This window comes from Rhea americana, unplaced genomic scaffold (assembly GCF_003343005.1).
Source record: "Rhea americana isolate MKP2758 unplaced genomic scaffold, rheAme1 scaffold_19, whole genome shotgun sequence".
Classification (NCBI taxonomy): Eukaryota; Metazoa; Chordata; class Aves; order Rheiformes; family Rheidae; genus Rhea; species Rhea americana.
This window is the reverse complement of record NW_028186038.1, coordinates 228,364-250,250: the sequence shown is the minus strand read 5'-3', so window position 1 is coordinate 250,250 and position 21,887 is coordinate 228,364. Positions and strand designations below refer to the sequence as shown.

The window sequence follows — 21,887 nt, the reverse complement described above, 5'->3', positions numbered from 1 at the left end:
ATGTTACTAAGAAGCACATAGACCTGCTCGTTTCCCTCTCCTGAGTACGGTACTTGTCTGTTAATCATCTTACTGTGCTTTTTTCTTTATGTTAATGTGCTTTAGTTTATTTTCTTTTTAGTGATTTCTAAATTTCCCAGTTGCAGCAGAACATTCAGGAATTAACTGATACATTAGCCTTGTGAAAAGGAACAGCAAGCTTTCAAGTATGATCAAATAGTACCAAATAATGAAATAATTGTTTGGCTTGGACTTTCTTCTAGTCAAATTTGGACTTTATTTTTTTAAATATGGCTTTTCTCTCCCTTGGTGTCTGAAAAAGCCTCTGCAAATGGGGGAAACCCAGCACATACTCCTGTCAATGTATAAAACAAAGTGGAAAAAACAGCCAGATTTTTAAACTTTATTTTAATTATTGCCACGGCCACTGTTATCACGTTAACAAGTCAAAGCAAAAATGTAAGTATGGCTCGCAAATTGGATTTYCCTTTTCTATGCACCTTTACTGTCAGGTCCTCAGGATTGCGTACGACAGCAGTTGTCATTTGCTGTGGTATGCAGTGCTGAGGAAGTGAATTTGGGGAGTTCTGTTTTGAAGAGTGTGAAATGAACAATTACACGTTTCAAAACGATTCCATGTACAATCAGTTATGGTGAAAGTTTGCAAGACAAAGTAAACAAGAGAAAGTTTGCTTATTTCTATGTATTTGGGTAGGTATTTTTGGATGTCCTTCTGTGCCAGTAGAACGCCGCGATGCTCTCGGACGCCTGCACCGCCCTGATCTGTGGTGCTGGCAGGCCCCTGGTCAGAGAGCTGAAGGCATTTAACGCCCTCTGCTGCCTTCTCTCTCATGCAATGCCTTCGATTACCCCGAAAGTTTTCGAAAGCGTGGGGAGAGCAAGACGAGAGCGATGGAAGTATCTGCCCCCAGCAGCGCTGGAAGTCTTCTCTAGCTCCAGTTTCCAACAGCTTGGGAGGAGAGTGCAGGGTCTGCCATCTGTGGTGTGGGAAGAGRAGGAAATACATTTTACTTTAAGAATTTTGTCAATCCTTTTTGGCAACCAGCTTTTTTTTCCATAGGCAGTAAAACGGACTTGAATTGAAGCAGTTATTTCCAGCTTGTCCAGTCATCACTCTAATGCTTTATTTGTTGTTTTGTCTTCCCCTCAGTCTTTCACGTTTCTTTCACTTGCAATGAACTGATAGATGGGATATTGATAGGGTGGAGAGTGATTTTTTTTTTAATCATGTCAAAATGCTTTTATACCTTTTCACCATTACTCTCCATTTCAGACTCTCTACTGTATCCCATTTATTGCTTACTCTTATGCAAAAAAAACTCTTGCAGCTTTCAGTAGATTTTTTTGAGTATGAATATTTTTGACCAAATTCAGAATTATGTCCTTTCTCACAGACGTATGTGATATATTATCCAAATRTAAGGCTGTATGTTGGTCTTAAATTTCAGATACCCTAATACTTTCTCCTTGAAATCAGTAGTTTTCTTTGTGCTGTAAAGGAAGGGATTCTTCACTCACTGTGAAAGCTGTATTAGAGTACTACACTCTACAGTTAATATTGCGACTGTATTCTTCTTGTGGTAAGTGTTTTTTCAAGAACAGATTTTGAGTTCTGAGGACCATTTGTTCAGGAAGCTCAAAGCCAAAGAGGGACCAAAAACCACATGAATAAATATGTTTTGAGAAGGAGATGTAAAGTAGTATTTTGCCAGGCATGGTAAATATTTTACCTTGATATGTAAAGGTAATATTTTACCAGGTCAACCTGAAAAACCTAGGTGTTATAACTAAGAAATACTTCTTCAAAGTATTAGTTTTTAGCACTGAACACAGATAAAAGAACTGTTTAGCTGGATCCTCTCTCCTGTATTTTTAGATTCTTTTTTATTGAGGTGGCTTTGTTAAAGACCTGTCCTTTTTCCCTGGAGTGCTACCATTGTCCTAAAACATCCATTTTCTTTTTTTTTTCCCAAAGCTAGATTAACTGTTTTTCTGATATTAATAACTATGAAAGTAGAGCAACCATTTGTCTTGTATGTTCGTGGCTGGTTTAGGTCAAGTTATAGGTGATAGATGACAATATGCTTATTTGTATTTGGTTTGCTGTAGTAATTTGGGAATAGTTCCTACCTTTCTTTCCATGTAAGTGAAATTGTAGGACCACAAAAGAAAGAAAATACAGCTGTAATTTGACTRTTTGCAGTGTCATAATGTTATCAGTAAAATTTTTGGGAAACAGTGAAAAGAGGTCGATCTTGTAATAAGAATCATATATTGCATTTCTTTCTGTTATTCTTTTGGATCTATTTTCAGTTCAACGAAATCTGAATTCACTCCAAGAGAAGCAAGCTTTCTCTTCCTGAAATGAGAGGCTGCTAGTCTAGGACTATGCATGAAATACATACTATAGGCATACCAAATGCTGCATCTGTTCCTTATGTTCAAGAGGCTGTACTTCTAAGTAGCTCCTGTAGCTCTGTGGTCCATTTTTGATCCTCAAATTGAATGTGTTACCTTTCAAGTCCCCAGATACACTCATTAGGAATCTTGTCATAAAGGTAGCTCCCTTTTTCTGTGTTCCTGGCATTTACACTGGGTAAGAAGCTTTCCTCCACCCCTCTCTTTCTTTTATGATCAAAACRTGGTTAGCTTTAAGTAGCTGCAGCAAAGAAGTCTTTCAGGCCCTGCTATGTTTGCAAGAAATTGAAATGCTTGATAGGCCAGGACAAAGCACAGAGCATAAACTCCCAAGTTTCTATTGGCAAAGCTTCTGGCCTCGGCGGGGCGAGGGGGAGGAAGGCAGCCCCGGGCACGAGGGGCTGCTGCTTGAAGGAGTCATACCTTTCCTGGGTCACCTCTCTTGTAATTCCTTAAGACAGTTCACTTGCTTGCTATAACATCAACTTCTTGATTTTAAATAGTAACAAATCAAACTTACTGTTTGTTTCTTTCCAGTTACCCATGGATGTATAGTCTCCACAATCAAATTATTTCTTCCAGATGGAATGGAAGCTCGATTGCGATCAGAGTAAGAATACATATTTATTCATGTGTGACAAAATGAAATTGTAGTATAATTGAGGGTCTGATAGGCATTATGTTTAAAATCAAGGTAGAAACAGTTTCTYTTCTGGTACTGCATACGAAGAAAATAATTAAACACATTTTTTCAGGCATTATCATGGAAAAAGAAATCTCATTTTTCTGCTTTTAAAAATCAGGACAGTTACAAAAATAAAAAAATCTCATCAAGTTGGGCTTTTGTGATTATCTGGGTTTCTTAGTGCACTGAAGTGGGAAGAGGAGTTTGGGGGGTTGGGAAGCTCCAGCAAGTGATCACTCTTCTTCCTTTTTTAATTTGAKGTTATTTCTGTAGATATAAATGCATACAAAAGCTGCTGAACTGAAATTAAAATGTTATGTGTACACACAACACTTTATATTCTTCAGATAAGTAATATAGCAATGTTTCTACACAGTATAGTTCAATGTTATATTGAAAAAAGCTTTGCCTAACACAAGGAAAAAGAAATCAAATAAATCGAATGGAAGAGCGTTAGCGTTTGGAAGCTCAAACAAATACCAAGAAGCCGATGTGCTCAGTGAAACTTTGGAGAAACATTGTATTTGCAGTAGCAGAGTACCAGTTACAAACGACACAATTTTAAGACGTTTTCATCCTTATTTATTGTATGCTTTGGAGTACTTACTCAAATATTGTGGTGATGTTGCTATCCAGAAATACTTTCATGAAGCCTTAGGCTGTTTTGTAAGACTAAGTGAAAATAAATTGTTATGGGAGATTTTCAGCGTAGTTGYATATCCTAAAGACAAATAGTAGAAATGTGTGTTGCTAAGGTTTTATATCTCATGAAAATGAGCAAGTATGCAACTTGACTGTAGTGAAACTGTACAAAATTATGTTAGTTAGCAAATATTATTTTAGTTAGCATCTTGATTTTATAAACAAGAGTTTGTAAACAAGGTCTGTTCATGCGTATTGTTTTGTGCCTGAAAATTGGTTTAAATCTTAACAAATCAGTTTTAAAAACATAGTGGATACTATATAACTGCTGAAGTAAAAGTTGGTAAAGAGTGACTTCCAATATTTAGAACAGGACTTGAATTTATAAATTAGGTTAGAAGATATTTCTGTAATTTTGAAACTATTCAGCATCATCTTAACCATCTTTGCATTTTGTATTTTAGCTTTTTCATCTGAAGAATGATTTTGAAAATGCAGATTGTCTTGATTTAAACTCACAATATGAGTGATCTTGTGGGTTTTTGAATTGTTATTCTGTATTTACTTTCTTTCTTTTTTTTTGTTTCCTTTAGTGTTATCCATGCTCCGTTACCAAGTCCTGTAGACAAGGTAATTCAAAAATGCTTTTTTTTTTCTTGCTGTTTTTTGCCTTATTGAAAAGATACACAGATGAAGCACAGTTATGTTTAGATGTGTTTTCCATTGGTTATTTTCTCCCAGTTTAATATTATGAATGACGTTGAAGTACAGAAGGTAACACAGTATCACAGAGGGCATATTATGGTAAGCTTGAATTTTGGCAGAGTATAGCCTCTGAAACTTGGCTTTAAAAACATCTGTTGATGTTAAAATGGTTAAATTTCCAGATATAGGTTGATGAAGAAAAATTAATATTGCTATGTATTAGATATGCATAATTTGATACTAAGAATATGGCGTTTCTGTGGGATCCAAGAGTATGTCCTATTTCTTGATTTGGTGCTGGGATGAGGACTACTGTATTTTTATGCTGGTTTTCATGGAGAAGCTGCAGTGTCTGTGCTGGAAAGTKCTCTGGGGTGTTGCAACGAATGCCTGAGACCCCAGACCCTTGCGGGCCTCAAGTGCAGATACAATCAGAATTGTCCACTGTAGAGTCATGGAGTCATAGAGTCATGTCTACTGTTACTTTTAAACTTAAAATTAAGTGTAGGGTACTTGTAGAAAAGCTGTTAGCAGCTATACGCTTAGGTCAAGTGATAATGAATTGATTCTCCAGCCACTGAAAAGGGGGATTAACTTAAATAGATTCATATGAAAATTTTCAAGTTGAACAAAATTTTGAGGAACAAAGGAAACTTATTTGTGAAGTCAGTGGTCTGAAGAGTTGATAGGCTTTGCATTTAAACCCAGGTTTCAAAACACATGTAGGTTGAATCCATGGCAAGGGCAGAGATTTTGAGGAGGGACTGCAGGTGTAACTGGGTGAATAGCAGCTTCAAAGTGATGTCAAGGTAGGCAGAGAACCTACAAAAATTAGTGTTTAGAAAAAATTCCAACTTTCCTCCTCCTTATTGCCAGAAATCTGGTTTTGTTAAATCTGGTAGAGGAAATGACAGTGAAAGCTTCTTTGATACAAATTTAAATAATGCTGATTTGCAACAAAAACAGCTGTGAATAAAGGTAGTACAGACATTCCCCAAATCTGAAACAAATGCTTTCCTTTCCCATATGAAGAATGATGGAAAAGAAAGACGACTAGCAGGCTAACAGAAGATATATGATAAAATGTATGGTGGTGGTGAGGAGGCATTGAACTGGAATATGGGGAGACTGTTTTCAGTTCCAGAACCCCCCTGGCTTCAGGGCATCTTTGGTTTGAGTGATTCCACCTTTGTGCACCTTGTTCCTTTTGTTAGATTATTGCTTTTGTTTCAGTTAAAACCGAACTCTTAAGGGCTTTGGATGTTGAAAAATTTTAAAGGCATTAGCACTGCTGAGCCTCAATTCTGAGTTGAGAAGTTCTATGATAACACACAGAATAAATGATAGTGGGGTAGTAAATGATTTAAAAACAGAGTTATTAGGTAAATTAGAATTTTTACATTTGACTAGATTGAAATGATCAACTTTGCAATACTTGAGTTCAGCAAAACATCCAAAACCTTTTTGATTCTTAAATTCTTATTTTTCAGGTTGCTGCTAACACTCCCAGTATGTATTCTCAGGAATTGTTTCAGCTTTCACAGTATCTGCAGGTAATTTTTCTCTTGACAATTTGTTGTGTTAGCCTAGCTAAATATTTAATCTTTGTTCAAAACAAACTTGTTCTCTGTATATGTTTTTTTTTTGCTTGCAGTTTGTAAACAGGCAATTTTTATGTTTATATGTTGTATGTAACATACAAAAATACATATGCCTGTTATGCTTGCGTATAAACATTTAACTAATTTTTTTCCTATTGTGAAATAGTATAAAAAGAGTATTTTAGCTGAACGTAGTGTAGTTCTATGTAAACATTTTGGGTTTTGCATGAATGATACGACTTATGAAGGACATGAAATGTCCCTGTTTTATAGAAGGATGTCTGAAAACCTTGTATCTGCTTTTCCTGGCCTTTTTCTCCACTCCTCCCTTTTCCTTTTGCTCCAGACACTTTTTTTTACATTGCTATGACTGCAAACCTTTATATGTGTACATAATACAATAAAAGAAAGGAATGGCAAAATATGAGGCCATTTGGTATGTCAACAACTAGTTTGTTTATCTGAACATAACTTCTCAGTGTGGATATCTGTCTCTGTGGTGTGGATTTATTGGGAAGCACAAAGGAAAGTAAAATGCTGGCAGCTGTACTTTCCCACTGACATAACCAGCCTTTCTGTGTCTGCTCCTATGCCACTTCTAATGCACTCGCACCCSCTACAAGATGTTACGATAACAGGCACAAAACAAGTTAGTTTTTAAAATGGCAACACACAACAATGTGTGTAAACAGGTCAATAAATTCTATATAGCTTCAGTTTATGCACTGTACTAATGATATATTTTSCCTTTTTTGTCTGTTTTGTTTGCTAACAACAGCAACTTTTATTTGTTCACATCAACTGTAAGGCTTTCAAGACAGGGATGGGCGTTGTGTATGTCTGCTGACAAACATACGTATGGGAGCAATTTTGGTTCAGACATCCTCTTCTTTGGGAGATGCTTCACTCACCTGTCCACTCATATTCTGGAATTTTTTTTTTAAGAAAAAAAAAAAACTCTTCTACCTTATTGTGTCAAAACAACTCCCTGAAAATAGTAGGTGTTACTGGTATTTTCTTTTTGCAAGCTCTTTTGAGGACTTGCAGTTCATTACATGCAAGCTGCCAAGCAGCCCTTTGTTGATAATGACAATTCTGTTGCTGAAACCATTGGCAGAAGTCAAAGTTAGTACACTGTTTGAAAGTCTTTGAAAGAATAATTTGTAACTGTGTGTACCTTCAGCATATGCAACATAAGCGTGAAAAATGAAGGCTTTTAGGAGCCTGAGATTATTCGGATAATGTTTTTCTAACCAAAATATCCAAAAAAGTATGGATGGATAAAACGAGATGAGGGTATGACAGTGTTTATGACAGTATTTGCTACTAATGTTTCCTTTTCTCTTTGGATCTAGCAGTATCTGTTCTGTTGCTTCTGTTTTCCTGAACTGTTGTAGCTGAACTGACCAGTTGGCTCTCTGCTCTCCTCGTAGGAAGCCTTACATCGGGAACAAATGTTGGAACAGAAGCTGGCAACCCTTCAGCGACTACTTGCTGTCACACAAGAGGCTTCAGATACTAGTTGGCAGGTATCTACAGGCATTATTTTCCTTTTTAGACGGGAATAGAGTTGTCTATAAATTGTAATTTTAATTTGCAATAGATCATAATGGAAAAAAAGTAGGAAGAACAAAAATCTTATGGTCATTCTCAAACTGTGGAAAATCTAACATTTAATAAATTAAGTAGTCACGTATAAATTTGAACAAACTGTTATTAGTAAATACTTCAATAAAATTAATGTCTCTAAAGTACATCTCAAGTCAAACTACTTAAAGCACAGAATGTTCCTTTGAAATTGCTTGCTTGTTTTTCTGCTTTTCTTATGTTTATACAAGGGTGGTACATTTTTTTCTACTAGGCTTTAATAGATGAAGACAGGCTGCTATCAAGATTAGAGGTTATGGGAAATCAATTACAAGCATGTTCAAAAGTAAGTAGTTTACTTCAGTAGAATGTTGAATGCTGAAATAATGCTTTTCTGAAATACTTTCAAATGAGATAATTTGAGAAGAGCAGTTGGAACAGACTTTCAAATGAACTTTCACCAAAATGAACCTGTGCAATTTTGATAATCGGAGTAGCACGAAAGCTAGGCTTCCTGGAAATCATTTAAATCTAGATAAATGACTACTTTTCAGGATTTAAGTAGCCCAAACTGCTAATTTCTTTTATATATGCATATAAACAGGTATATAGTGAATTACAGGGAAGGAATTTCTGTAATCAATAAGAAGTAATCATTCCATCAGTCCTGTTTTCTGTGCATATTCCTTCTCAAATAGGGAATTGAAAAAAAAAGAGTATTGAACTTCTGTCTGAGATTCAGAGACAAAGTAAGAAGTAAGCTGTGGGTTACTTGTTTAGGCCACCTATTCCTTTTTTCCCTTCTCTCCTCATGAGTATCTAGCTTATAAAAACTTTTTCTGCTGACCCTGTTTGTTTTTCACATGGGACCTTTCATAGGTTTTTAGTATGTGAAACCGTAGATTTTCTTCTAGTCAAAAAGCTTTCTTGTAATAAAAACTGATTTTAGAAAGTATGCTGACATATGCGCACTTCGACAAATATCTGACTTGCACCCTGTTGTATCAAGAATTTAGACCATTAATTTTGCCTGTAAAGCTTTCTTATCTACCAGAAACTGCTAGATATTTTGGAATAGAACAGGTCTTACCACAGTTTAATTTATTAAATCAACAAAATGGCTAATCTGTATTCTCTCTTTGTATCCAAATTATCTTACGTTACTGTTTACAGAATCAAACAGAAGACAGTATACGAAAGGAACTTATAGCATTACAAGAAGACAAACACAACTATGAGACAACAGCCAAAGAGTCCCTGAGGCGGGTCCTACAGGAGAAAATTGAAGTGGTCAGAAAACTATCTGAAGTGGAGGTATTGAAACTTCCTGACTAGTCCTCTGGAAATGGTGAAATAGTTAAACTGCTACCTCTGTGATCCCTGTTTTGTTGCCTGTAATGCACCAGTATTTGTGTAGTATTGTGGCAGTTGCAATATATTAAGTAGTATTGTTTATTTTTCCTGTCAGACAATACTTAGCTTGTTAAACAATTAATAAGAAGTTAGTCTTTGAACTCCTCCTTTTTCCACATTTCAGAACTAATCAAGCTGTCTTACAGAAGTTAGTATACTACAGGAAATAAATGAGGAAAAATGACATTTGTGCATTAGGAAAATTGCTATTAGACCATGTTTAAACTGTAAAATTTATGGAAATATAAGCTTAACTGCTCATACAAATTACATCTAAGAATTAATTCTTAAGATTTAAATGTACTGGACATTTTCTCTCTGTCTGGAAAAGATTTCTGCCCTTGTGCTATCTCTCACTACTATCTTTTCCAACTTTATTTTTCTCTTTCCATTATTGTTGCTTACTGTGTTCCCTTAGAAAACAGAAATATCTCAAATATCTTAAGACTTAATTATTGTGTGCATCCACTTATACAGAATGCTGTGCAGATAATGTTGTTAAAAGAGGGGGAAAAAAGGTTTGAGTTCAGTTAAACATATCTTTTCATATTGTAGTATTTCTTGACAGGTTTGACAGGTTTTTTTTAGTGATTGGAGTTTTGTGTTTACCTCAAGCTTTCTCCTCTTTTCTAAGCCTGCAGTAAAAAAAAGAATCTTGCAGGGAGTGGTACTATTAAATTAAGCTTAATGTGATTTTGCCAGTCAAGTTCTTTTCTTCACCCACTGAAGAATCATTGACTCCTTATAGAAAGCTGTTAAATAATAAAGTTAAATAATGTAGTTTTGAATGCATATTTCTTTTAAATTGTCATTTGGTCTGTTTTCGTGGTGATAGGACATGAATGGAGAAATAAATCTTGAGCTAGGAGGAGGAAATGTTATATACTGTTTGGTTGTACAGCTAGTGCCAGTTGACACAAACTTCTGCAGGAGAAGACATTCCCAGCTTCCTGAAGAGCCTGCTGCCTTTGAGTAATTACTAAGAGGATCTTAGTTTAGGTGCCTGTCCACACTGTGGAATGCAGAAAACAATTTAGAATTATTCTGTAGAGCCATCTGGCTTATAGAATGTGTTAAATTTTTCCTTGTATTAGATAAAAGATATGATGAAGTCTGAATTATATTGAATCATAAAACAATGAAACTTTCGCAGGTCTCTATAAATAAGATAGAGGAGAATAGAGAAGGTGGATCATACATTTGAACTCTTTGTTCCCGCCAAACCTAATTAATTGTATAACCTATATAACCTTCCCACCCCTTTTTTTGCACACACATGGAGCTAGTATCTTTTCACATTATGTATTCTTTTATTTAAGTCTAATGTTGCAAAGGTAATGTGTATAGACAGTAATTTTGCCAACACTTGATCTGTTTGTTTAGCCTTGATGGTTAGGACCAACAAACTAGAATCTCATTAGTTAAATGCACTAATGTAATGGAGGCAGGGGAAATGACTCACTTGAATGCTTTGTAGTTTATTGATCTTCACTTTCTTGTTGTACGTTATTTCTTTTTTACAGCGGAGTTTAAGTAATACAGAAGATGAATGTACTCACCTGAAAGAAATGAATGAGCGGACTCAGGAAGAATTAAGAGAATTAGCTAATAAATACAATGGAGCTGTAAATGAAATTAAAGACCTTTCTGACAAACTAAAGGTAATGACATAATTTTATCTGATTTATAGTGACTTGTGTGGAACAGAAATAAAATTTAATTTCTAATGTGGCAATAAAATAAGCTAAAGGATAGGAAACTCTTCAAGCAACAAGTAAGTGAAAGCATGATACACTTCAATTTCTTTTTTATGTATTCCTTAGGATTGCACTTAATGTGCCTGAAAATGTCATCAGTTATTTAAATTGTTAAAAAGGATATGGTTTTTGTTCACTTTGTTACCATATTTTGGAGCTGCAGTATAATTTTATATAAAATTTTAAATTCAGCTGCTTTTATGTATACAAATAACTCAGTCTAAGACATTTTACAGTTAATAGTAGTAAAAACTGGAATTAGACAGAAATGTGTTTCATGTTGCCTCTTTGTGTTGTTGCAATCGTAGTAATAATATAGCTTAACTCCTAGGAAAAGGAGTATGTTACGGAGTTTGTTATGAACCTAATTTAAATATTTTAATATCAAAATGTCCTTTATGCTGGAGAACACAATCACATCATGAAAAAGCCTGTACCCAAAGAGCCTGCAATCTGGAAGAGCAGAACACAGAGAGGAAGGAGGTGGTAGAAGTTGAGGCAATTGTTTTATTTGCCTCAGGTAAAATACTGGAATTGGAACTCTGGTTCTCTAAGTTCAGTACCTCAACCAGCAGTTTTTTTTTTTTTTTTTTTTAAGATAAAATTTTAAATGGCTGGTCCTAAGGCCACTAGTTCCTCAAGTATGAATTAACCACTGTTGTGAATGAACACAGAAGGATCAAAATTAAATTTTTTTGCCTACATTGGGAGGGACCATGGGGGAAATTTTGGAAACTTTTATCATGAAACCCAGCAAAGAAACAGTTGTGGTTTTCGGGTGAGTTATCTATGGTAATATACATTTAGTTTGGAAAGATTTCTTGGTTTTGACTGATGAATTGAGGTCCTGGCAGACTTAGGGTGCTTCTTTGTTCTTGGGCCTGGTACTTTCCCAGTAAAAATTATGTCTTTGGTACTTCAGACTTGAAATTTAGTTAAAAGATGTTTTGAGATTCTTTCTCTCTATTGTAGTTCTGAAAAGGCTGCATATGATTTAGATTATTAAGATTTGCAGGAGAGATACTGGTAGAAATAGTCTTGGAGTTAGTAAAAGAAGTAAATGAAGAGGATAAACTACCATTCTGTAAGCTAAAAATGTGAAGTTTATAGAAAAATAAGAATAGGAAAATTTTGCATTATTTACACTTTATTTGACTGTCAAAAGGAAGTTCCTTTCGCACATTTAATCCTACAAAAATCAAGGTAATCTGTTGCTTTTTAATGTTAGTTTTGGTTTGTTTGGTGCTTTTTTGAGCAGGTAGCAGAAGGAAGACAAGAGGAAATCCAGCAGAAAGGACTGGCTGAGAAAAAAGAACTGCAGCATAAAATAGATGAAATGGAAGAGAGAGAACAAGAGCTTCAAGCAAAAATAGAAGCTTTGCAAGCTGATAATGACTTCACCAATGAACGGCTAACTGCTTTACAAGGTTAGTCACTAGTCAGGAAAAAACTTTTATTATTTATTTCTTTTAATCTGTGAAATATCTTTTTCTTGGAATTCTGTTCACAGTACGGTTAGAACATCTTCAAGAGAAAACTCTTAAAGAACACAACAGTTTAGGTAGGTGTGATATCAGTTTCTTGTTTAAAGCTGGTTTTCAGTTTATTTTCTGTTCAAGTATTTTATTATAGTAATCATGTAGTCTAGGTGTTTGGCAATAGAGTAACATTTGCAGTGATGCTGTTTTTTTTTCCCCCATGTGTAACGTTATCATTGAAGTATATGTGGCCATAACAAAATGCCAGTAGAGGGCACTGATGCTGTAAGTGTTCAGACTTCTGGTCTATAGCTCAATTCCGAGCTCAATTTGCCCCCCAAAAAGTTTAACAGATTCACTTTTTGTGTGTGTAATTATATATACCTATCTATCTATCTATATATATATGAAAAAGTGTATGTCTGTGTGGGTATATATGTAATGGGCAACATAATTTTCTGGGTAATAGTGTCTGTTTTTAACAAACACAAACATATTATATAGTGCAGGAAAATGACATTAATTTTTACCTATTTTGTTTGATTTGACTTGCTGTTACATGCTTAGAAAACAGGAGGAAGTATGAGAAGCACAGTGCATTTCACAGTGCTGTACTATTGGTTTTTCTTTCCTTTTTTTTTTTCCAATAATTTTTGCATGGTTCCAGAAATAATACCCTTTCTTAATCCTAGGCATACAAGTTGATGACTTCATACCTAAAATTAATGGGAGCACAGAAAAAGGTAGTGTATCCTAAGGCTACCTTTTGTCTTGTGGTTGATGTTTGAACAAATTCTTTTTGTTTAAAGTTTTACTTTGAATATTTGCTAATATTTTCTTGCAAAGATAAAACAAAATTGTCCACTATTCTGTGCAGCACTTTTTTGCTTTAGGCTCTTCGTCTAGGTGTTCTTAGAATACTCTAAAGCCTAATAAGCCAAATTTGGAAGTCATCCCTCTACTGTGTATGTGGCTTTTTGTTGTTTTTTTTGTGGACACCTAGGAATCAGTGGGAGTTTACTGGATGAAGTCAGACTTTGACACAAAGTGGGGAAACTTTCGTTGTTGACTTTTTCCCCTTCTTAGTTTTATTTTCTCTTGCAACACAAACATACCATTTTCTAGTAAATCAGATGATATAAGTCAAGTCAGTAAATTCTGTTTTTGCTATCAGTCCTGTATGAGAGAAGCAAGTATGTGAAACATACAAAAAGTGAAAACTAACTTTTGGAAATTCAGGAGCATCTTTTTATAATATAGGAATAAATACAAATAAAGTAACTTGTGGATTTTTTGTTTTAAGATTATATTAAACTGTTTTTTTTAGCTGATTTATGTCCTAATATAATCTTGAGGTTTTTGAGTAAAATTGCCTAATAAGAGTAAGGATCCTTTTCTGTGTGATCAAACTATGTTAGCAGATAATCTTTATTTTTTTTACCATATATGCAGTTGTCGTATATAATTCACTGTAGTGAATTGTATACTGTAGTGTAATGTATTTTTCAAAAGATGATAGTCTGAAATATTTTGGGCCACAATGCATTTAGAATGCTCTGGAGAAATGATGCAGTCTTTCAATAATAATATTTTCTCTACTGTTTAAACAACTTTTGGATGACTAAACTTTAATATACTGTGTAATGGTTTGGTTCAGAATGCTTTAAAAAGTTTGAGTGACACAGTGGAAACTTGAGGACCTCTCATTTTCCTTGTAATGCAGGCTTGTTTGTCTTTTTCCTGGCATGCTGCTTTTTTATGATAGTAAAGCTTTAAATTTTAAAATTTTCAAAGCATAAATATTCCAAATACCATGTTTAACTAAGCCTCTTCCAGATAAGATTCTAAATTCAAAAAATTGTTCCATTGGCTAAAATTTTATTCCCTTACGTTAATTCTGAATTTTTGTTTGGTGTAGCTTTCTTCAGCTTTTGCTTTTATCTTGCTGGATAGTGAAACTTATGCAGAGTGATTGTATGTATTGGATGGAAAGAGGCACTTATGTAGAGAACTTTTAGTTCTAACAGCATAGATAGTTACTGTTACATTTTGAAACAAAATTTAAAGCTCTCTTATGCTGTAATACTCATCTCTCTTTGTTTATTATAAACAAAGAGTGACTTGACTAGGACTTTAATGGGAGAGCAAAACATAAATGGAGGCAGTTAATCATGGCATAATCTCATGTCTGTTTCTTATTTGGAGCAGAAGAGATTTGTTAAACACTACTAGACTAAAAAYTTTTGCTTAATCAGAGTACTAGTTATTCCTTAATGTCTTTAGTATTTTAGACATTTAGCTATGATGCATACTGACATTAGCAAGCAAGAGACTTAGTCTGCTGCATCCAGAATTTCTTTTGATTTGCTGCCAATTCTCTGGTGCCATAATTTTTTTGATAGATTGTTCTGCCTTGATGTTGMATAACATAATTTTAGATTGGTAATCTTCTAATGCTTGATGAAATAGTTAAAATACTTTTGCTTTTACCTTATATTTTTTTAATTTTGCACATCAGAAAACAGTYAACTTTAAAGAGTAAAATTGAAGGACTGCTTAGGGATTATGACACTTTCTTCTAATCATGTTAACTGTAAGAAGACTTTAAAAGTTGGAATGTTGGAGTTTTTTAAGAAATCATGTGGTAGCTGAACACAAATAGCCTAAAATGGAGAAATATTAAGAAAAAATGTTCAAGCTTCATGTGAAAATATATATTGTTTTATAGAGAAATAGTTGATAATATCACACTAAAATGTGGAAATTTGTAAGTATTAATAGATATTAATTAAGAATTAAGTCATATGYCTAAATTCCAATTACTGAGTACAGAAGAGTTTGAAAAGTTTTTCTTAAGTTGTGCCCAGAATCTCCTTCTTCCTTTTTAAGTATTGCTACCTCTTACCAATGTAAGTTTGTAAGTTGTCCAAAATATGATTTCAAAATCAAATTATTGTGAGGCTGTAACAAATAGATACCAAAGTACCATTGTTCTTTACTTGGCTTTTTTCAAAGTTGAAGAAGGAATCCTTTTTTGATTTGTATTAGATTGCAGAAGATTCAGAATGTCATCTACACGGATGCCTGAAAACAGATTCCTCCCTCCCCTGAGTAACAGAGCCTCTTGCTTTTAAACCTCAGTGTTCCAGGCAGATGTCTGCCAGTTTCCTTTTCTGTATCGTATATAGGCATCATAGAGCTGTTCATTCAGGTTGTCTTTATGTATGTTTATRAAGTCCTTTAATACCTTCTTCTGTCCTGCAGCTGCTGTATTCTTTTATTGCTCTGTGCATTAGCTTAGTTTCCTGTGTTCCCTCATCTCATCTGTTGCACCACGTTTTTCTGCATCTCTGCTGTGTCTGGTCCATCCACATTTCTCTGACTCCTTGGAGCTTGCTGGCCTGTGTTCTCTTCCAGACAGTCTGTGCATCTCTGTATCCTCCTGTCCTTTATCTAGCCCTCATATGGTCACAGATGGGCAGTAATTTTCTCTGCCAGAATTTGGATTTTGCCCTCTTGAAAGCAGCAGGGATGCAGTTTTTTTTTTTTTTTCCCCTCCTAAGTAGTTTTGTATTATTTTAGAAGARCAAAGCATTTAAAAGGGCATGCTGTAGATTCAACTACTTTTGTAGAGAAGGAGGTTGTGGATAACCTGTCCATAGCCAGTAAGGGAGAAAGTGGTTTGCTCTGTCTATATGCAGTTGCGCTATTTCATAATTAAATGTTCTACCCAACCAGAAAGCTAGAGACTAGATTTTTTTTTCTATTTTCCCCCCACCCTTTTTATGAGAATGGGGAGGAGGGGTAAGATTTCCTAGATTTCTCTTTATTCAGTACATAAAAATGAACAGTACTTAAATGTTTAGTCCAAGAAACTTCTTTACCAGTCTGGAAATGAAGGCCACATTGAGTGAAGYTCAGCTATAAATTAATTGCATGCTGGATACGCACTTACCTATTTTAGCAAAACCTGTGTTAGTACTAGCTCTGCAGACTGAATCTGAAGAGTTGTGTCGCTAATGAGAAGCAAAAGCAACCATCAGGATCTAATGAATTCTAGCATAATTTAGTAATAGGAGGAAAAAGCAAAGATGAATTTATTTATGCCTCCCTCTTTCTTGGGAGATTGAAAACTAGAGTAAAGACATTACAAGGCCTTGATTGCCTTACTTTAGAAGAATTAATATTAACTCAGAACGTTCAGTATACTATAGCAGTGTAAACTTGTATTTTCTTACAATCAAATAAGAAAAAGATGCTAAGTCAGTAACTTAKGTACTTGTTCTTGGACTGAAAGTTTGCTTTTCCTAAATTCAAGTATTTTCAATCATGCCCTACAACATTATAAGATTAAACAACCAAACAAAAAACAACAAAAACAAATTGCTTGATCCTAATTACCTTCCTGATGATGTATGTAAAAGCKACCCTTAAGTCTGACACTTTTTCTTCTCTCAGCAGCAGTGAAGAGTGGGAGCTAGTAAAAGGAGTGATGTTTTCAGAGATAGTCAGGAGTTAGGGCTTTAAGATATGCAACAAATTTTAGGTGTAGGACCATATCACAAGGTATCGTARTATCAAGCATGAATATCTAATTGATCATGTGATACTCTGCTTTTTTGTTTTCAGGGTTTAGACTTGCCTAGGTTTTCTTTGGAAAAGGAGCAGATTTATTATTAAAAAAAAAAGAAAAAGGAAAGAGTAGTGACTCGCTTACAACGGAGGCAATAAAAGTATAGGRCCTACAAAGTGTAAGAGAAATACTAAAAGAAAGGAGAATGAGACAACCATGCAGTCTGTCCAGAAGAGGAGGACAGAGAAGTGTCTTCTGCTTGTTCAGAGAGGAAGGTGTGCATATCCATAGAGTTTGCGGAAGAAGCATTTAAATCAGTAGGGCACAAGTAAGGGAAAGAGGTGAAAACACACTGACTCAAGGAAGTGAAGCATGTATGATAGCACAAAAAGGAGAATTAGATGATTAAATAATCTAGTGCACTATATAAACAGTGGCTACAGACRTAAGACAATTGGAAGGACTTCTGAATTAAGAGCAGTCAAGGGTTGTCAAGACGTTAAAACCATAGTTTTTGGAGGGTAGGAGGAAAAGACACTAAAATCTTACAGTGCGACATGGATACTTAATTCCTGGCTTCTGTTTTTTAGAGATTGCTCTACAACATCTTAAAACTTAYGAAATCCTGCTCTGAATGATCTGGGAACTCTGTTGCTTTGTGTTCAATACATCATTTCATCCATCGCTCAGTTTGCATTTTTTTTTCCAGCAACTGTTGGTGAAATCCAGTGATCTCGACAGCAAAAACCCTGCTTTGTTCTAATTAGTATAGGGTTAATTAATACCAGAAGTAGTGAAAAAGATGTGTAGACAAGGGAGAATACGGTGCCCTCTTAGTTTCATCTTTCCCTCCAGTTTAACTCATCTTTATTTGTGACTTCTTTTTTTTCTTGTTTTTTGTTCTGGGATTTTAATCTTTGCATTTATGGTTTTTAAAACTTAAGTCAATTTTTTGCCATCTTACTAGCTTTGTCTCTAATACTTTTTATCTATCTAAAATGAATTGGTATTTTGGATGGATTGTATAGCTGTTTTCCACTTTTCCATTAATATTGCCTACAGGTGACAAGTGAAATTAAAGCTATTTACGTTTTTCAGATAGTTTTAAATTTGCATTTTTTTTTTGGTGGGGGGGGGGAGGTGGGGGATATCGCCTTTCACTAGCCTTCAAAGCTGGCTTCCCTGRATGATTAATTTTTGCAGAAGCACAAATATGGCTGTGTGAGGGGGACTGGGGTTTACTTAAGTAGACACTGTAATGTTAAGAGACCTTAACTGTCGGATACTCCATGATGCAAGGCCTGTGTTAAACACGTAGCAATAAGCAGCCTAAATTGTAAAGGGAATTTTTAAGTTAAAAAGATAGGAAACCCTTAAAAAGCAAAAAAAGAAAGCTGCCTTTAAACTGCTTTCATCAGCAAAAGAAGGTGTTCAGAACTATCTGGAAAGTGAACTGTGAAGCTTAACTTCAAAGCACATTTCAGTAAACCTTTTAATAGCTTATTAGTAAATGCTTGCTTTTTTGATTACTAATCATGAAGATGAAAGATGGAAATTATTTTTGCTGGGATCTTCACCTTCATTTCTTTTTTGATAACCAAAAATACATACTGATTCAGGGACAAAATATGTGGTGGCATTTTTGGTTTTTKGGKTTTTTTTTTAAACTTAAATGGTCACATTTATTAAGCTGTTTTTTGAAATAGCAATATGAAAAGTTGCAGCGGTCCAAAAAAAGGGCATTTTAAAAGATACAGGTATGTCTGCTTTACTTTTTCTGCAATGAGTTCTGATTGTGGTCTGGATTCTGCCATCCTTAGTTACTAGGATAGTGTCAGARTGCAGAATAAGATACTGTTTAGTTTATTGACACCAATGTACAATTCTTTGTGTATATAAAATATACACAGGCATGTTGAAATAGGTTTTTTTTGGTTGGCTTTGAACTACACTCTTTTGTTTTACAGCACAGAATATTTTTTTTTTTTTTTTTTTTGAAAAAAGTATTCTGTGCTGTAAAACGAAGCATCAGTGTATTTTTTAATTTTTAGAGAGAGATGTCAACCATTAAGTGAAAAATACTAGTTGTGCTGGCTTTGGGCCATATTGGGGAAGGGGGTTGTATGTTATTACTGAAGTTGTTTGCCGAAGCAGTCATGCCGAGAAGTAAACTTCTGTGCAAGTGTTGAAATTCAAACCACAATACAGAGCATTAGAAGACAGTAAGCTATACTGGAAAAGCAAAAGAATTAAAATATGTGTATATTTTTTTTTAGTTGCAGGAATTCAAAATTCTTAAAAATGTGGGAAACAGTGGCCAAAGTTTGAGTTTAGGAAAATATCTGTGTTAAAAAAAAAAAAAAAAAATCTATCAATTTCTATGTTTTATATTATGATTATTCTGGTTCTAAGTCATGGAATTGTGAAGACTTCAAGATCAATTCACGATGCCAAATTTTCTTCTATAAACCACTTACAAAAGTCTATTTTAAGCTAACCARCTAACACAGATGAGGTGTTCACACCCTCGACATCAAGCAGTTGGTAGTTACTGCGGGTGCAGGTTTTCACATTTGGCTTATTTTTCAGGCATATTGGCTGAATTCCTCAGCTACATACTTTCTGCCTTCACTCTTTGCCCCCCTTCAAGTCTCAACTGGGTACTGGAGATGAAGATTTTTGTTTAATCTTTTTAATAGAACAGGGCTGATGATGGGGTCGGTTTAGCTCGGTTGGTTAGAGTGTGGTGCTAATAATTGCAAGGTTGTGGGTTCGAGCCCCGTATGGGCTGCTTGTTTGAGGGTTGGACTAGATGATCTCCAGAAGTCCCTTCCAACCTTACCARTTCTACGATTCTGTGATATCATCCAGTAACTCTTTGCTTGCGGCTGTGGTGCCTCGAGTCTGTCCGTTGTGCCCTCTTTAATCAAGGCACAGTGACTTTCTTTTAGCTCTAGCAAACGAGGGACTGGTCTGAACTGGGTCATAAGTGATCTCCTGCAATCACTTGAGACCAGAATCCAATCCTGAAAATCCAGAGTGCAGTTCAGCATATTTCTCTGAAACAGTATTTGTAAAACGTTGTGGAAAAGCAGGACCGTGTTTGTGGATACTTGGAGGGATTATCTCTTTTGGATGGATTGGTCTTTTTGGGTAGAGAAAAAGAGACAAGCTGTTGGTCCCATGAGCCTTTCTTCAGACCTCAGCTGTTTGTGTCTGAAAGCTTGTCCTTTGCAGTAAGAGTTGGAAAACGTATCTCCGTGCAGCTCTTGTCCTGCCTCTGTCTCCAGGCAGTCATGGCTACAGCAGCATACCAGCAGAGGAACAGAGAGGCTTTTCAGTCTTCAGAGCCACTTGTCTAGAAATGCTGACAAAAGGTCACTATTCTTGTGGGAGAAGTTGGAAAGATTTGCTGCCATTTGGCTTCCTTGGTCTGAACTGTCTGTGCACTGTTTGCCCCTTTGTCTGTCTCGCTCTACTTGCTAACAGCACGTGGGGTAACCAGCAAACCCCCTTCTCTGCCTCGTGGGCAGGGAGCCAGCAGGGAGAGCATAGAGGCGCTTCCAGCCTGGCATTTAAGTGGTTAATAGCCCTTAGGATGCCCCTGAAAGCATTGCTAACTATCTAAAATACAAGAGTACTGCACTGAAATTAATGAAATGACCTGTAACGTGACCCTCAGTAGCTCTGCTTATTGGGATTGCTAACCAGTTGTTAGGGAACTTGAATTATTTGTTGTTAGGAGGACGTTTCATTAATTACTAGTTCAGTAGTTACCTCTTTATTAACCCATACCTATTCTCCCCTTGGTCTTGCTGCTTACCTTCATGTGCTAGCTGGAGTAGCAAGAAGTTAGCAATATGTTATCAAATTCCCTTTATGCCTTTTTAATGCACTTGACATATGCTTCCTGTCAATGCTATGTACAAACTAAATTCTGTGCATCTGAATGTAGTGAATGAACAACTTTTTGGAAACTTGTGCAACTCTCTGAAAGTTTTAAATTAAGAAAGGCTAATGTTGCCCATCTTTCATGGGCACTGTTGAAGCAGTTATGCTAGGGAGGTGGCTTCTCAGTTGCTGGTTTTGCATGGTGTATTTCTACATTTCTGCTATATTTGGTGGATATCTATTTTAGGCATCCATCTTTTGGACTTCCTTTTTCTGATTACTCTGAAGATGTATTTATTTATTGTTCCCTGATAAATAAATAAAAGTCCATTAAAAAAGAAAATTTTACTAGCCTTTCATTAGTGAACTGAAGCATTTAATAATGTCAGTTACTTAATAACTTGCCAAGAAAATAATTATGCAGTTTATCACAAAGTTTCAGTAGGCTCGTGTGCTCTGTTTCATTACTACATGCCAGAATAAAGTTTTTGTTCAAGCCTCAGTAGGAAGTAATGTTATCAGCTTTTAATTTGGTCATGGAATGTAGTCTACGTAGATGGGTACAGAGAAAAGCTTGCTTAATTTAAGCTTGGAAAGTAACACTTATTTTGTTTGGCAGACAAGATCATAGACGAGGGACATCTAACCAAAGTGGAAGAAAGAAAGCTTTTGAAAGGTTAGACTTCTGGATTATTTCACTATTTTTGAAGCATTTTTATTATTATGCTTTAATGCATGTTTTGACTTAAACCAACAGTTTGAATTTTGTTGAATGTTCATTAAAAAAAAATCTATTAAAGCAAGGTATATTGTTTACTGAACTGTGCTCTAAATACTGTTTTAGGGTAAAGAGATTTAAAGGACAAATGATAATTTTTGTARGTTGACATAAATCTCTAGCTCCTGAATAAATTTCAAACAGATTTTTGTTTTTACAGTAAGAGAAAACTGGAAATAATGTTTGATCTCATCTAAGGGGTGAATAAAATATATTTTAATTTGACTTTTTTCTTTCTTATAACAATTTGGAAAATCACTGTTAAACTCCTAAACCTGAATTTTACAAGTGGAAAAAAAAAAATAAAGTGCGACTTTCTAACTTCTTACTGTTTTCAG

General features: G+C 35.1%; 1 protein-coding gene across 9 annotated transcripts in view; it reads left to right on the top strand.

Annotated features, from left to right (window-relative positions):
- The window catches only part of SLMAP (sarcolemma associated protein), an 86,708-nt gene that overhangs the window by 39,967 nt on the left and 24,854 nt on the right, over positions 1–21,887 (top strand). For 5 of the 9 annotated variants that reach the window (XM_085302326.1, XM_085302331.1, XM_085302324.1 and 2 more), the window contains exons 4-14: positions 2,977–3,049; positions 4,360–4,396; positions 5,962–6,024; positions 7,506–7,601; positions 7,934–8,005; positions 8,833–8,973; positions 10,596–10,733; positions 12,088–12,256; positions 12,340–12,390; positions 13,000–13,050; positions 21,391–21,447. In XM_085302326.1, coding sequence (XP_085158452.1) covers positions 2,977–3,049; positions 4,360–4,396; positions 5,962–6,024; positions 7,506–7,601; positions 7,934–8,005; positions 8,833–8,973; positions 10,596–10,733; positions 12,088–12,256; positions 12,340–12,390; positions 13,000–13,050; positions 21,391–21,447 — 948 coding nt within the window. The remainder of the gene's footprint in view (positions 1–2,976; positions 3,050–4,359; positions 4,397–5,961; positions 6,025–7,505; positions 7,602–7,933; positions 8,006–8,832; positions 8,974–10,595; positions 10,734–12,087; positions 12,257–12,339; positions 12,391–12,999; positions 13,051–21,390; positions 21,448–21,887) is intronic. The other 4 variants (XM_085302329.1, XM_085302328.1, XM_085302330.1 and 1 more) reach the window with 4 other exon arrangements.